Genomic DNA, 18,183 nt, shown 5'->3' with positions numbered 1-18,183 from the left:
ATTGGGTACATGACGCTGTTATCCTTAATATTAATAGTATTGTTTCATTTAAGTTAAACATCCAGTGTCAAATACTTCATGAATATTTAAATTGTGACCACTCGAAATATTTGTGCAAGCTCCTCAAAATGTAAAAAAAATATAATTTTGAATGGGTTTCCAGAAATGAGATTTTGAGAAACAAAATCGCCCTTTTTCTATTTCATTGTTATTCAGTATATGTATTATATAGATGCAAACTGCTGTTTCGATAAAATTGTTAAAGTTTAAGATAACGAGAAGCCAAGATACGAGACATGACTACGACACACTCTTAAGGGCATACGATACAGTTACAGGGGAGGTAATGACGTTGCTAACGTAAAATGTTATTTTCGCGACGTCAAACTGTGACATATCGGGAAAAGATGCATTTTTCGACTGATTTTTATCATTCAAACTGATTTAATTTGAAAACGAGTTCATGGACCCCTCTTTTTCAAAACAGCAATTTGTTTCATTTCGCAGGGAGATTATGTGATCCAAATTTTATAAAACTGTAAATAGAGAGTTTTTTTTAATTTTGATAAACATGCAGCAAAAAATGACGTATTTTACTAAATTCATGAACATTTGATAAATATGAGTTATTTCTGAATAAAAAATGCATAATTTTTTAGGATACTTATAAAAGACAGAAATTACCGATTATTTAACAAAAAACAATTTGTGTTTATCTTTTATAACAAAAAAGTTATGTCTTTCTTTGGAAAAAGAAATTATGGCCACAAATCTGAATTTCGAGCAAATATACAAAATTTCGACCTCATTTTACTCAAAAAGTAGCACATGAAGGTATATTTTTTATTACATATTTGATTTAATCAGGTAAAAAATAGCCTATATTCAAATTTTCACGAACTTGTAAATACAGGATCAAAACTGTATCGTATGCCCTTAAACTGTATTTCTAGTGTATAGATATGCCTATTTCCAGGTCATTTGAACTCTAGACTGGTTGATAGTTGTCTCATTGGCAATCATACCAAATTGCCTTATTTTTACACTGAAGGATTAATTAACTCCTATGCCTATTGTATAAAATTGATTGCTCCCCTATAGAAAGAATTTTTTGTTTGTGTGTTTTAAATATTTATGTTTGTTTCTTTTTATGGGTTTTTAAAGCTTTTCGATTGTATTCTTTAATTTGTATATTACTTTTTTTTGCCATTTTTTATTATATTTCCGCTTTCTTGGATTTTTTTAATTTTTTTTTATTTCCACCAATGGACTGCTTCATTCTACTGAATCTTTCTGATATCATTTTGATCAGACATACAATGTAATGCTCGTTCGGGTATATGCATATATATATATATATATATATAGATAGATAGATTTGCTTTTCAAGGTAAATGTATAAGAATCATGAATGAGTAACTTATAGTAAATTAATTTATTTAGCAAAATCATGGTGTCATTCTCTATAGACTATCACAGAGAGATATCATCTTAAAATTAAACTTTTCCCGCGCTTCGTCTTAAAGAGTGGTAAACATACTCATTCCAATTGGGAAATTAAATAACAGTATGTTAACGAGATCTCGTAGATCATAAGGCAAAATTCAATATACACATGTAAACAAAAAAATGCAATGGGAGGCTTCTGTATTTGATAGTATGTGGATTTATAATTTGATTCTTTCAAAATGTCAAATTTGATTTATTGCTTTTCAAATCCCATACTACATTTTTTTAATATCGGACTGTTATGGGCGTAATTGAAACGATGATATTTTCTGTTGTTGTCTTATTGTCTTGACAACCATGGACCAGCTGGGCAAACTTTCCACAAGCAAAGAGCGACACCTCCTGGAATTAAAAAAAAGAAGAAAATTAAAACAAATGTATATATGCAATAATAGCTTTAATTAAATTCAACTTAAGATGTATAAAAGTTCAAAAAATAAAATCAACGAAAAATTTGTATAGAAAAAATCAATTAACTATTAAAAAAAACAAATAAGGATGCTCGCAGTATTAACCACATGTATATACATGTTTAATAGTTTTAAGGGCATCGATAAAATATCTTTTTAAATTAGAAGATGTGTTATCATTGATAATGAGACAACTTTCCGCAAGAGGCCAAAATGGCACAGAAATTAACATCTACATTTAACATGATTAATTCATTAATTCTTTCATAATAAAATTGAGAATGAAAATGGGGGATGTGCCAAAGAGACAACAACCCGACCATCGAGCAGACAACATAATGCTTGTACGTCATCTTAAAAAGGAATGAAGAATAGAAATTACACATTGTATTTAAGTTATAGTATATTTTCTGTCTTTTTGTTGTTGTCTGCTTGGCATATATTTCACTTATATTTTTTTCAGTTTAACTGCGAATTATAGTCACATCAAGCAAATACATCTAGTATTAAAATACTTTAAATATGATATACTCTGCCCAATTCATCTACTTCTGTATGAAATATATCGTCATTTACTCAAAAAGACCAGTTTTTAAAGCGATTCACGTCAAGATGAAGTTTTAAATAGTGAAGTACTGAAGTAAAAAGGTAGGCATTATGACAAATGCCTAGTGTAAAAAATTGCAATGTCAGATTTTCAAAATTAATGAGTTACAGAATTTAAATTTAAAAATTGCTATGCAATAAGTTGACGCTTTGAAATTTCATAGATTAGAACCCCGACAGTTAAAATGTGAACTTAGATTTATCAATCGTACGAAATATTGACCCAAGTACATTGTATAGAGACCGCTTGGTTGTGCGGGATGTAAAAGTACGTAGCCACGTTCATGTTACATACTAACCCCTGCTAGATCTAGCCAATGCCATTCGTTTAGCTGCCGACATCATTCTTCTGAAACTTGATCTCTTAAGATTTTCGCTACTGTATGGGACACTGTCATTTTCTGACGATTGGTTTACTTGATCTGACATCAAATTACGTAAAATTGCTTCTCTGTATTGGGGTGATAACATCAAATTCTAAAACAAATAAAAGTCAAAAGAATAAATATTTAATTACATGTATATTAAGCTTTAATATTATGATAAATGAAATGACCCATAAGAAGAGGTAACAAACAATGGTTGACTTTATTATACAATGAGTTCCATGATACTGGTATTTCATTACATGTCACATGACACCCTTAAATAAATAATAGCATATATAAATTTGAAGTCTGATATCATTAATAAGTTTGTATGCTTAAAATTCATCCAGAATTTCAATTGATTGATAGAATTTGTTGTTCTTGTTTGATTGACATATACATATAAAAGAAGATGTGATATGATTGCCAACTCGTGAGGCCCCTCATGGGGGGGGGGGGTCCTAGTAATCACATAATCACTATTTTTTTGCCAATATAATCACATAATCATTAAATATTTGCTTATCTTTAGTAATCAAATAATCATAAACTAAAAATACAGTCCTAGGTAATCAAATAATCATGAAATATTTGGCTTAATAATCAAATAATCATTAAAAAAAGTAATCACATAATCAAAAACCCCATGAGGGCCCTCACAAATGTACAACAATGCATTGTATGTTCTTTTCAGTGTTTGTTGCATATAAAATATTAAATCTTGAATCTGAATCTGCACACTGAGATTTTGCAAATTTCTATTGTTCGTTGAGCTAAGGGAGCTACCATTTGATTTTTATGGGGGGGGGGGGGGGGGGGGGGGCTAGGATGAAATTTGAAAAAAATAGGCAGGACAGGAGTTTTGAGTAAAAAAAAAGACACGATGAGACACTTTGCAAAAAAAAAAGGCAGGACAGAGATTACAACTAAAAAAAAAATGCAGGACAAAATTTTTCATCCTAGCCCCCCCATAAAAATCAAATGGTAGCTCCCTAAATCGTCTATCCTTAGAGTACAATGAAATATTTCTGTCTAATATAGATTTCAACGGACCAAGACACCATTTTGTTGACTTGATTTTTTTATTAGATAATCAACTTTCAGTAGGTATTTTTTCACAGGCAGTGTAGTATATGATAAGTAGTTGTTCCATTGACACTTCTAAATCACCGTTGAAATAAATTCAATCAACTATGATTTTATAAAGTGCTCGTGTCACAACTTGGTAGTTGTATTTTGCAAATCTAGTAACCAAATCTTGTGAATCCAATGAAAGTAATGACTATAATCATCCAGAAAAGGTTAGGTTTTTCTGTGGTTACTTCGACTTATGATTTCCGAGAGGAAATTAAGAACATTCCGGCTAGGTATTTGCCATTAAATCAATCTCGTCACGAGCATTGTTTTTACAATTAATCTACCACCAAAGGTGTCCCATCTGAGATTTATCATAAATGAAACTACATAAAATCCTCGGCAATGATTGACGCAGTGTCCCCCGGGATGATGACAATATTTCTAGTTTTACGGAGTATTCAGTGATCTAAATTTAAAGCTAGTCCTTAGATAATTGCTTAGCTGAGATATCAAACAACTACAGCATGTTTTTACGAGACAATAATTGAAATACAATGGCTTCTTTTGTCTTTTGTCGTAGGCACTAAGATAAGTTGATGTGGAATTCCTATGGGAATCAATTATACTCCCTTTTATTGATGAAATGTATCTAAATATAATTACTGCAATATTTTTTCGACATCATAAAGGATGAGTGTGGTATTTTTACTTGAACTTTAAAAAGATAAAAATAAAATTGATAAACTTATAAAAGTGCCTATAAAAAACTAGTTGTTTTTGTAAGTTTTGTGATTTAAAACAATGCATATAGCAAACAGTGTGTGTGAGGTGTACTTTTACAAAATGCACATACAGAAGGCAAAAAAATGCTCGTTGTTATAATTATTTTAAAGGGAGGCAAATTATCTCAGTATTGAGACACACAGCCCTTGAAAAAATGTACACAAATAAGTTGTAAAATAGATTTTAAACAATACGAAATTAAAACAGAAATTCATACAGCAGGTACATGTAACTCCACGCAAAACATCCAATCAGCTGACCTTTTACAACACGGTTATCTCAAGTGTGTGTATTTTCACTGTTTAAAAAAAATCCCATCCGACATTGTAATATCATTTCTAGTCAGGAAAACTATGTTATATTTCTAAACGATTTGAAGTTTTATATATTCAATTACATGCATTATATTCGAAATTTTAGTTTTGCCTTTTGCTTAATAAACACTGTAACATCTTTCAAAATAAAGATAATAATGCATACATATGTAAAAATTTCATAGAAAAAAAGATTTGGAGTGAAAACACCTTTTTGTGCAATTCTTTTGTATAACATGTTTGATTTTTTAATATGTTGTGTGAAAATGTTTCATTTGATGATCAAAATTTAATGTATTTAAAACAGATCAACATTAATCATTATTGTGATTGTGGTACCGTTAAAGTCCACAATTCCTCTGAAGTCTACAACACCGCTAAAGTCCACAACAATTTTCATCTTACTTATTAGAAAAAGGAAAATTCTAATACAAAATGTACATGCTTTTTCTGATTTCATTTACTGTTAGTCATCTTATGACTTCTAAAAGATGACTCATTTCTGATTATCACTAGCTTTTACTAAAAGCATGGAATACTAAGATAATAAACTGATATTTGATATAACTTAATCTGTGATTTAGCCCACAAAATTTAACATTCTGTGAAAGCATGCTGCCACAAGCTACTGACTAATGAGGCTGTTTACATTACTGTTGTGGTGATTTATTTACTTTCAAAGGTACAACAATTCACATTAAATTTCATGTGAAATAAATTAAGTTTCTCCGGTTTGTTGTTAAAATGATTATATATCAGAGAATCCATAAACATATATAGTTATACAACAGTCAGTATTTTTGTTGTTAGGTGCCATTCGTGGTGTACGACACACATCTTGGTGCTTTTTGTGACAGTTGTTCTTTGATTCTATATACATGTAATGTTCAACCATAGATCTGATGTAATACCCATGTATTACATCTATGGTTCAATACTCAAATCGGTATCGAAGATGACCAAAGCATAGATCAAAGTAAGGATGGAGTTTGTCAGATTTTAAATTTATACATAAAGTAATTTTTTAAGTAGAAGTTGGTACAATCATAGAACTATTATTGTCAATACTTTCATGGTACAACAAATTATAATAAAAATTGCGTCAAGAGTAAATAAGAAGTAACTTCGAGCAACCATTCCTGTATGTCTGTGTTTTCTTATGCATAGCCAATTGGATAAAGATAAGATAAATACTTTATAATCGGACGAGCAGGGCGAGGCAGAATTTAATAAACGTGTGGCTGCCTTCATTTGATTCGTTAGGAACATATAGATTGACTTGACTCTTCAGCGACACTTGTAACGTACTTTTATAAGTGTTGTTGCGGTATAATTTAATAATAAAAAGAAACACATCACGAATGTGAATGTCACTTTCCCCCCCAAACAAGAACCACAGATAATGGATAAATGTTGGTAGAAAATGTATACTTGATAGCTGTTTATAAACGAATAATGACTTCTGGTCCCATGGGGCAATGTTAAGATGCCATGATAATGGTCATCTGAATGTGATTTGATCAGCGACCTGGCTGTTCACACCTAACGTATATTTACCTTACACGTTAATGTTTATAGTTGTTAATATATGCTTTGTATAATACTATGATTGCAAGAGTACGACTAGTGTGCGATTTAGAGTCATGACATATTTATCATTCGTTCTGCATTATTTTCCACGCTTGGTGTTTCATGTCGTTTGTAATAAACTTAACGACATTGTCAGATTGACTGCCTGCCAAATCGAGGTTGACTTCTCTTCGTTTAAATTATCGAATTAAATTAACAGATAAGGGGGAGTGTGTCGATATCTTTATTGAAATCAAACAGACGTTTAAATACTCAGCAAGTGTGATATTTGCGGGGGATTGGTTTTATTCTTAAAATACAAAAATCATGTTCGACATTCTGCATTGTATACGGATTCAATCACGAAACTCACTTTTGGAGTGTTATTTGTTAGGCAGCAACCGTTTGATTTTCGGGGGGGGGGGGGGGGGGGGGGGGGGGGGGGTCTATGTTTTTTTTTCTGTACAATCTATTTTTTCGCGACAAGTCGAAAACAATTTTTTTCTTTCAATTTTAGCATTACATATAGTGGCAGCTGAGGGTGAAACAAACATTTTTTTTTTTCTCAAAATCAAAAACAAATTATTTTTTTCTCCAAAAACTGGAAACACCCACCCCCCCCCCCCCAGAAAATCAAATGGTTGCTGCCTTAGCACAATAATAAGAACGAAATCATTCTGATATGAATACTCGTGACTTTCTAATTGACAATCTTGCCATATCTCATTATATTATGCGGTCAAGAGTTTTATAAATACTTTTGCCAGAGTAAGGTCAAAGTTATATATATATATAAATATATAACACATTCAGATGACCATTATTATGGCATCTTAACATTGCCCCATGGGACCGGAAGTCATTATATATATATGTATATATAAGAAGAATTATTCATAAACATTCTCAACCCAGGATTAAATGATAAATGATATTCTAATTTTAACATAACATTTTAAAGTGTTAAAATGACATTAGTAGTCTCCCTTGTATTTGTTAACTTCATCCTATTGTTAAGGTAGATAGGGTGTCTTCCTCCATCTTGGATTTTGAAATACTAGAAAACAAGGTCTAGATCTTTGATGAAATGTGCAAATTTTTAGAGTAGTAGGTAATTCATGTGTAAGAATTTTCATTATAATATAGAAAATGCCATGTTTGATCATATTTATGATTGTATTTTACAAAAATAAGAATTCTTTTGCTTGATTCATTTTTTTTCAACTTTGTCAAATAAGGGGAGGCAACTCAAATGCAAGGGCAGATAATCCAGATAGTGTTACTTTTACAATAGAATGTGTTAGGAATTTACCCATTTTTACATGTAGGAAGAAAACGAGTCCGGTGACCCCATTTTTTCTTTTTCTTATCTGAAAGCATAATATTGAAGCTATCTTCTCATTTTTATCTCAAAATTCTATGGTGTGGTTTGCGTTTTATGGCGTAAAAATGGGTTTTCCATGCATAATCTATACAAAATCTTGACAATTTTGAACAACCTGTAGCGTGAAAATAAGTCCGGTGACCCATTCTTTTTATTAATGTTTTTAAACAAGCAGGATATGAACTACATTTTGGCAAATTATTAAAAGATTCTATGGATTATAATTTAGACACCCCATCTACCTTAACGTCAATCAATTTTATTTATATACAAGTCAAATTACCTGAAGATCTGCGGAAGCAGTGAAAGTACTAGTAAAAAAGTGATGCATTGAAACCGTTATTATCTTTTAATAATTTTCTTATATATATATATTACAATATATATATATATCATTCAAATCTTAACTCAGTCACCACCTCTCTTTTTATTTTCTGCGGCCAAGAGGTTTTTTTATAATAAATTTGCCAGAGTTGAGTCCAAGTTGTATCATTCGAATTTTAGGTGTTTGCATTTTGTTAGTATAATATAACAAAAATAACGATTATGGACCCTTAATCACGCCTTCGTAAATCTGATCTAATATGAAAATATACATAGTTTGTGATTCACTTCAACACCTATAGATAATACTTAAGAAGGACTGCAATTGATTTTCGATTATGGTTAAGAGTTGTGGAAAACAAAATCATGTCCATTCATTGTTATATTAAATGAAGATATTACATTTCATACATATCTTAATTGATAGCCAGTATGCATTATCAGTGAATCTTGAAATAGATTGAATATATATTATTTTCTATACCAGGATAAGGTTACTACTTATATGAATGTCAATTGAAGAAATAAAAGACGAGTTAATCCTATACACAGATTAAAATCTTATAAATCTTGAACATATGTCAAAATTAAACAAGTCTTTTTTCGATTATAAGTGCAACGGGCATATGATTAATGTTGTTAACAATGAAATATAATTATCAAATAATTTAAAGAGGAGGATAGAAAAATGTCAACAAGAATACAGTTCTTAGCAATGTAAAATTGTTGTTGGGTCAGATAATTGAAGTTGTAATTTCCAAGTTGAATGTTAATGATTTCCAGATCAATGTTGATAATTCCAAGATTAGAGTTGGAAATTGCAAAATAAAAGTCGACGATTTAAAAAATAAAATAAAAAAAGGATGGTTCTTATACGCTTCCGTATTTGTGTTATAGTCTTATGACGTTTACGTTTACGTTATATCTTGTTTCACAGTAACACTAAGGGGATAGACTCTTCTACCTGTAAATAAAAGTTACATGTATGATTGCCGATGAGACAAATATCCACCCGAGTTCAAATGAAGTGGATATGAGCAATTATAGGTCACCGTACGGCCTCGACATTGTGAATTTGGATTTAAAATCAGAATTAGCCACACAAAGAAAACTCAAATTTTTATTTAAAAAAAACAGCAAAATAATGTGTTAACTGATGGGTTTAGTAAATTTTGTGCAACACACGACCATTGAACGAGATCACAGTAGTTGTTCACGAGAAACCTCAAAACAGATTAGCTACATAAATGTAAAAAGATGTGGTATGAGTGCCAATGAGACAACTCGCCATCCAAGTCACAATTTATAAAAGTAAACCATTATAGGTCAAAGTACGGTTTTCAACATGGCGTCTTGGCTCACACCGAACAGCAAGCTATAAATTACTAGTGAAAAACCATTCAAATGAGAAAAGCAACGGTCTTATCTATACAGTCCGCCAAAAGTTAAGCACCACCTACTTTTATTGCATCGATTTTTTTTCAAATTTAAAAAATCAATTGTTCCTCGAAAAATAGAAAACAATTATATAGCAATTTTGCTAATGTATACCATAAACAAACCACAAATATAATTTTGGTCACTTATGAAGGTTCTATGCATATAGGTTTTTCGTTCATAGAAATAGTGTAAATTACACAATTAAGAAATGGAATTTAAGTTTCACTGTGATTTTATTTTTTTACAACAATTAATCACTTAATACCATTAAAATTTTCTACACATAATCTTTGGTATGTTTGGCAAATTTAATGTCAATATTTGAGTCAATAGCATGTGTAACAACCTCATTTCCGGTACAGTTTCATAACACGACCTATCTTTCTCGGTACAAGCCTTCAAAACTTTAGTTGAGGAAATCTGTTGCATTAAACAACAAATGCCACTTTTAAATCGACAAACTTTTGTAAAGGTGAATCTCTGCGATTGAGATTTCCGACAATGGCATCTCAGACATGTTTGATAGGGTTCATGCATGGAGTCAAGGAAGGCCAAAAATTAGTGTAAATGGCTGGTTGCTCTTTGGACTCGGTTAAAATTCTTGCCCTGCGTGGTATAGCGTTGTCATTCAGGTACAAGTGTCTTGACAATGTTGACGCAAGTGGGGGATTACTAAAATGACGGACTACAATATGTTAAGGCACCAAATCTCTGTATGTCTGTCCGTTTATGTTACCCTGCAGAATATGCATACCCAGCTTATAACGGTATAAGAAGCAACCCCGTACTGGAACACAACCAGCAATGCATGCAGTCCTTGTGCAAATATTGTTTTTGGTCATAGGCCGTTTTTTTCCCCTGCGAAATTCGTATTATGCGTCTTCTGGCAGTAAAGGAAACTGACTCCCATCTGACCAATGAGTGTTTTGTCAGGTTCTTATGTTCAACCATAGATGTTCATTATCCCATTTAAACCTGACGGTAGAGTGCCTGCTTGAAGGTACAGGTCTCTATACACCACGTCGTGCTCTTCGTTTGCCTCTATAAAGTCGACGGACCAATGTACGAACACTTACACGACCACCTGGAGAAACAGTGTATTTATAAACGCACATATGACCTTTGATAAAAGGTTGGTTGACTGCTTTATCGGAGTGCAATCTTTTTGGTCGTAATGAATTTTTTTAGTGTATGTTAAAGGTAATTCATAACACCAAACATTAATATTTTTTTTTTGCAATAGTTAAAAAAATATTGCCAGTTATATTTCGGTGGTGCTTAACTTTTGGCGGACTGTATTATATAAAAACAAGAAACGAGAAACACTTATGAACCAAATCAACAAACGACAACTACTAAACATAGCTACTACGCCTTTATATTCATTGTATATCCCATAAGCATAGACATTCCTAGAACAAGCATACATACACATTACCATAATTGGTGTCCAGAAGAATGAACAATAAATTTTAACTTTATTTTATAACTCTGAGCTCATATATCATTTACCACTCCTTCAATATTTAATGTATTTTCTAAGTAAAATGAAGTGTCATACAGACATTTATTGGCGCAGTGGAAATAATGTTTATCAAACTTTTACGATAATTGAAATCTCTTACGCCGTTGTAACCGTCAGTGAAATGAACATATGAATGATCGCCTACCATTTAAAATAAAATTATATAGGTTATATTCGAATTAGTTTGGTGTGTACTACGAACTTATCAAGATAAATCGTACATGAGGGATTTATTCGGTCATGTCTTGAGACTAGTTTTTTTTTTCAGAATGAAAGGTCGGTTTGGGTTGGTTTGTGACATCTAAAGGGACTATACATGTAGGTTGCACTTTGTAAATACAAATGTTTCTCAAACCACGCCATATATAATATGCATAGATAATTAATTTTGTTAACGTACTGGTTCCCAGTTATATATCATTGTTTCATCTCGTAGAGCCATAACTTGGGAATGTGACCAGTAAATAGGCATATGCCGCGATATCACTCATATTTAAATTTAAAGTCAAGGTAGAGGTAGGGGTAGAGGGGTAGTGTAAGTTAAAACTATTAGAAGTACAGGGCATATAAACGTTGAAAATATGCCGCACAGCCATATATTTTGAACTTTGAAAAAAATACAAGTGCATATGAACTTTCAATTCTAGGATATATATTTTTTTTCAAAACGTCATAGAAATAGTGCTACAAAATATGGCAATTAAAATTCTACAAAATAATAAAAATGTTTCGAGGAAATGTTAGTTCTTAAAAATCCATATGATTATTTGCTATAATCGTAAAGTATCGCTATGACTTTAATTTAATCCGTATATATAAAGTTAACATTACCAGTTCAAATGCCAAAAACCTGCAACAAACATGTAATGATTGCTATTGTTTCAAATTTTAAATGAGGAATTTATAATTATTTCACGCATTTAATTTCAAGAAATGTCTAAATGCATTTCTCAAAAGTCATTAATAACATTATAAAAGAACGTTCACTGCGTGCTATCGGATTATAATTAAAAGTTTGATTGTGGTTCGTGAGTGATTAGTTACATGTTTGGTTTTCACGCTCAGGAGAGGAAACTGTTTACCATGGTAATTATACAAAATATTATATATTATAAATTCCAAGAATTCGAAGAAGCAACAAATATCAATTTTAATGTCTACAGTATGAACTCAAGACCTCCCACACTCGAGACCACCTATGCAAATTTGGTAATATGTAGGAAATTAAGACGAATCGAATAATGGATTTGGTTCAGGCATTAAACTATGATCGGGCCAATTCCGGAAAAGGCATACAATACAACAAACTGTACGTTTAACCGTATAACACATTATATCAAAAATAAGTTTCAAAATAAGTAAAATTTAAATGCATGTGTCTTGATTAAAAACCAAAGCTTGAGGGATGGATATATCCCCACCAACCGCACAAAGAATGCATTTGATTTTTTATTTAGATAAAAATTCAGGAACACAAAATCGTGCCCAATTCATTCTTATATTTGAATTATCTAAATTGATAGACAGTATGAATTATCAGTGTTTCAGGAAATGGGATATAAGTTTATTATTTTTTATAAAACAGGATAAGAAAACGTGTGGTCAAATGACATGATATCTCTGAGTATGTAATAAATACATGCATGACATATTACATGTTCTAAATATGTTATAAATGTAAGTTTTTTTCAAAGTTTACGCTAGCAACTCAAGACCGCTTTACTAATTTTTCATTATAAAAAAAACCAGCACAAACGTTCATAGTAGAATAGAACAAAGAAACTATATGATATAAAAAAGAAGATGTGGTATAATTGCCAATGAGACAACTATTCACAAAAGACCAAAATGACACAGACATTAACAACTATAGGTCACTGTACGGCCTTCAACAATGAGCAAAGCCCATACCGCATAGTCAGCTATAAAAGGCTCCGATAAGACAATGTAAAACAATTCAAACGAGAAAACTAACGGCATTATTTATGTAAAAAAAATGAACGAAAAACAAATATGTAACACATAAACAAACGACAACCACTGAATTACAGGTTCCTGACTTGGGACAGGCACATGCATAAATAATGTGGCGGGGCATGTAATCACTTCAAAGAACATTGAAATAAATGTTCACTACCATTTTGAAAGAGGAAACACTGATGCCTAATAATGGTTTAAGTCCGTGTCTATTCAAATCATCAATGAGACAAATCATATTATATAAAAAAATCGTGATGTCAACCACCAATATTAGAATACGCGTAGTCTAGTTCATACTGCATGAGCCAAGACAAAGACTAACTTAGATTTGCCAGAAAAAGAAAACAGTCGATTCAAACTAAATGAAATCAAACGATCCCGTTGAATTTTAAAAAACGAAATTACGGTTTTAGCCATGGCTTTGTCAGTTAATTTCGATTTATGAGTTTGACTGTCCCCTCTGGTATCTTTCGTCCCTCTTTTATTGTATAGACTGTCATCACAACAGTGTTCTTTAATTTTATTATTTAAAAATGATTATGTAGGAAAACTGTAGTTGACTAATATAAAAACAATTATATGATATTGGTCTGTTGTGAATTAAATACTTTGATACCTAACACCCATAAGAAACAACAACTTGCCAAAGACCTATATCCTCTCACAAATACCCCACGCCACTTTTAAATAAAACACACAAAAAAAAAGAAATCCCCCATGTTTACAAAAGTCAAAACCAATTTTATAATTTCAGACATTTCAATAAAATGCTACAATATAAGATTTTAAGTGAATGTTATAAAGTAAGCACAATTAGAGAATGTATTGGTTAGGAGTCGTCCATCGATGTTTTGTTTTGATGGGTGGGGGTTAGAGCTAATATTTTTTATCTATTTACTAAGTACTTATTTTAACAAAGTAAAAAAAAAAAAAAAGATTAATGTTACATTCATGAGCATTAATGGTTTAAGCAATATTGTATCTATTTGTTTTAATAATAATTATTATTACAAATTAAAGAAACTATATTTTGCACTTCACATCTGAAACAACTTTAAAAAAAAAAATTGTTTATCAAACAATTTATCAACATGAAAAGAAATACTATCTGTCCATACAAGTTGGATGCTAGTTGCATTCTGCTATAAACTCAGTAAAATTGCTGTTCATGATTAATTAATTAACTACGGTTAATGTAACCCGAATTACTTTACTGCTAAAGTACATTACACAGTATTTTACGGATGTTACCAAAGGAGACAGTATGTTTTTTGTTTGTTATAAATAATAAATCAAACGAAATACTATATGTCCATGAAAGATGAATAGTATATGAATACTGCTATTGAAATTCAGTAAAATTGCTGTTATTAAATGGTTCACCAAACTAACATTACTTAACTGCAAAAGCATTACAAAATATTTTACTAGAGTAAGTATATTTGTTATATGAATAATAAATCAAACGAAATACTATCTGTCCATAAAAAAATTAATATTAGATGAATTCTGCTATAAATTCAGTAAAATTGCTGTTAAATTATGGTTCATCAAACCAGAAATACTCAACTGCGAGAGTACATTACAACATCATTAAGGATGTAACCAAGGAAGAAAAGGTTTTCTGTAAATAATAATAAATGTTGACCTACCGCTGAAGCCGAATTCGTCAATTCTTCTGTGTCTTGAATGTAGTCTCCCATTGGTGCTGCCTTACAAACAGTCAACGTGAACACGAACATAGATGTAAAAACAATAAGAAAAACTTGAGCTAATTTCTCAGACATAACTAAAACAATTTAACTGTAGTAAAAACTAAATAAAGTTTATCTAACGTTGCTGTTCTTTCCCTGCTAGTTCTTAATAAAGATAAGAATTAATTTTCCACGTTTTATATATACGCCTCAAGCCCACGGTACTTCTCTATCACAATTTTCCGCTCAATCACTGACGTTTTTAATATTCCCAAATCACATAGATCCAATTCGTTGACAATTATTTCAGCCTATCAATTGTCACCTTATTAATTTTGACGTACGGCATGAATTATCTCCCTTGATAATTAGACAGATGTAAGATAATTCTAGATGACAATTAATACATCGTTATCGCTTGTTTTATTATTTCAAAATAATTGTTTTTCAAGTAAAATCGTGATTTATGGCATTCGGGACCTACACGAATCAATCCTTTTCTATGAATATATCAAAGAAATGAAGCTGTCAATTTCAAATATGTACATTTCATAGTTAAAATGAAAAAGTGTGTTGAGAGATTTTAAAATTAGTAGCATCAAGCTAAAGGCAATTCGATATACAAGTAATTTATTTATGGCTACACAATTGATTTCATATTTTAATCATTGCTTTATCTTATCCTTCATAGAACATTTGACTTATATTTGATATTAGTACTTGTTTAAATTCAACGTTATAAGCACACGTCAATTATTTTTTTTTATAAATTAGAAGAATCTAAATATGTTCGTTCAAAAAATGTATATAGTAATCTGTTCAAAGTATCTGTAATTATTTAACCTTTCAATTATTGTAATAATTTTCGGCCCTTCTACTGGTATCAATATTGTTTTTGTACGCGGTCTTCGTAGAAATTTAACAATCATGGATTTCTAATGTTTGATTTTTTCAACAGGCACACGCTATGTTTTTGTTTTCGTTTTGCTACAGTTGTTTTTTTACTCATTTCTGCATATGAGATAAAAAAAATTATTCATACATTATAACAAACCTATATATAAAATACTTTTACCAAATTGTTATTGTATGAATATTTAATATAAAAAATATTCTTATGGATAATTATGTCATTTGAAAAGGTTTGGATGGTCGGATTTATTATGACAATTTTTCTTTAATTTCTAATTTTTGTTTGTCTATTTTTCTATTGTTTTGGCTCATTTTCGCTATTCTGTAAGCCCTTTTTCTGACCTTTTAAGAATATGTACCCATATCCTTTTTTGTTACATATTCAATTTCATATATATATATTTGTCCCGTGGCCGGAACCTCTCCAATGGTTGTTTTATGTCATTTCGTACTGTTTTTGCAAACTCCCCGGCAGTTCCAGTTCCGATCCGCATACGGGCCCGAATACTACTCTGGAGTAAGGGAAAAAAGTTCCGGAACGGAAACGATCACTGTCCGGAGTTTGCTGTTTTTGTTATGTGTTATGTTGACTTCGATGGCAAATCTTAAGTCTGATAGCTTTTGTATATCTTTAACTTGTTCAAGACAGTTTAGTGCTTGACGTATGGACACATCTTTAATGTTGAATACTGCCATGTTGCTCTCAATGGGTATTTTAGTTACTATAACTATTTGTGTCTTTGGACTCATTGCCGTATTGTATGGAGCATCTGTAATATTGAATACCCTATGTTGCCCTCAAGGTGTATTTTTTAGTAACTTTAAGTATAATTTTGTGTCTTTGGGTTGTTGACTCATTAACGTATTGTACGGACGCATCTGTAAAGTTGAATACCCTATGTTGCCCTCAAGGTGTATTTTTTAGTAACTTTAAGTATAATTTTGTGTCTTTGGGTGGTTGACTCATTAACGTATTGTACGGACGCATCTGTAAAGTTGAATACCCTATGTTGCCCCCAGGGTGTATTTTAGTAACTATAAGTATAATTTTGTGTCTTTGGGTGGTTGACTCATTAACGTATTGTACGGACGCATCTGTAAAGTTGAATACCCTATGTTGCCCTCAAGGTGTATTTTTTAGTAACTTTAAGTATAATTTTGTGTCTTTGGGTGGTTGACTCATTAACGTATTGTACGGACGCATCTGTAAAGTTGAATACCCTATGTTGCCCCCAGGGTGTATTTTAGTAACTATAAGTATAATTTTGTGTCTTTGGGTGGTTGACTCATTAACGTATTGTACGGACGCATCTGTAAAGTTGAATACCCTATGTTGCCCCCAGGGTGTATTTTAGTAACTTTAAGTATAATTTTGTGTCTTTGGGTGGTTGACTCATTAACGTATTGTACGGACACATCTGTAAAGTTGAATATCTTATGTTGTCTTCATGGTGTAACTTTGTTACTGGTGTGGCTGACATTTGAAAAATGCATATTGATTCCTTTTATTTCTATAAACAAAGCGCAATAGCTGTTGTTTAAATGTGACTTGTTGTTTTAGCAGTTTATATTTAATTGATGTACATGTCCAAACAGGTAAACAGGTGCAAAACATACACCTATTTTTAAACTTAATTTTTTGTAGAAAAATCCAATAATTATTAAGATTTATAATTTAGAATATCAACACAATGCAGAGAATGGAATAGAAAAATAAATATATGAATGCACTTTCATACAAAATTATAATATCAAATATGAAACGTGACGAAGAATTATTATTTCAAATATGAAAAGTGGCGAGGTAATAAAAGCTTAATATATTGGTTCATAGATTAAAACCTTTCGTTACACGAGTATATGAAACAACAGGTTTTACAAAAAAAACATTTTCTACCACTTGCACTTTTGAACATAATTATATATGTAATATCAAGGGGTTTTATTGATATAAACCTGAAATTAATTCTCATTATGCTCTTACAACTTAATCCAATTTAAATTCGTGTTTATTGAAATATTCCTCAGATGGACTTTTTTCAACTCACTTACATGTACAAGATGTTGATATATTGATATAACAGTGATACACCATTTTATAGACTCAAAACAATTCAGATAAAAATATATAATATAGTCGACTCTTTTTTTTAAGATTGTGTTGCCTCTTTTGTGTCTTTTGTCTTGTGTGTCGTTGGGTTGTTGTCTAATTAATGTATCTAACTTTATGTAATATATGTAGGGTTTATTTTGGTAAAAATTGTCTGGGGTAGATTTTCAATTTGCAC

General features: G+C 31.1%; 1 protein-coding gene across 1 annotated transcript; it reads right to left on the bottom strand.

The window, feature by feature from the left end:
* Positions 1 to 1,420: 1,420 nt before the first annotated feature.
* On the bottom strand, positions 1,421 to 15,215 carry LOC139500769 (uncharacterized). Its single transcript, XM_071289608.1, has 3 exons — positions 14,942 to 15,215; positions 2,825 to 3,002; positions 1,421 to 1,851 (listed from the first exon to the last, which is right to left on the bottom strand). The coding sequence occupies exons 1-3, from the start codon at positions 15,074 to 15,076 to the stop codon at positions 1,790 to 1,792; spliced, it is 375 nt and encodes a 124-aa protein (XP_071145709.1). The 5' UTR covers positions 15,077 to 15,215; the 3' UTR covers positions 1,421 to 1,789.
* Positions 15,216 to 18,183: the final 2,968 nt, after the last annotated feature.

Source organism: Mytilus edulis, chromosome 13 (genome assembly GCF_963676685.1).
Source record: "Mytilus edulis chromosome 13, xbMytEdul2.2, whole genome shotgun sequence".
Lineage (NCBI taxonomy): Eukaryota > Metazoa > Mollusca > Bivalvia > Mytilida > Mytilidae > Mytilus > Mytilus edulis.
The sequence above is the reverse complement of the archived record's forward strand: the minus strand, read 5'-3'. Positions and strand labels throughout refer to the sequence as shown.

Coding starts and splice junctions, on each gene's coding strand:
- LOC139500769 (XM_071289608.1), bottom strand. CDS start 15,076: ATGTCTGAGAAATTAGCTCAAGTTTTTCTTATTGTTTTTACATCTATG. Junction 3,003..14,941: donor TGACGAATTCGGCTTCAGCG/GTAGGTCAACAT, acceptor TATTTGTTTTAG/AATTTGATGTTATCACCCCA. Junction 1,852..2,824: donor ATTGGCTAGATCTAGCAGGG/GTTAGTATGTAA, acceptor TTTTAATTCCAG/GAGGTGTCGCTCTTTGCTTG.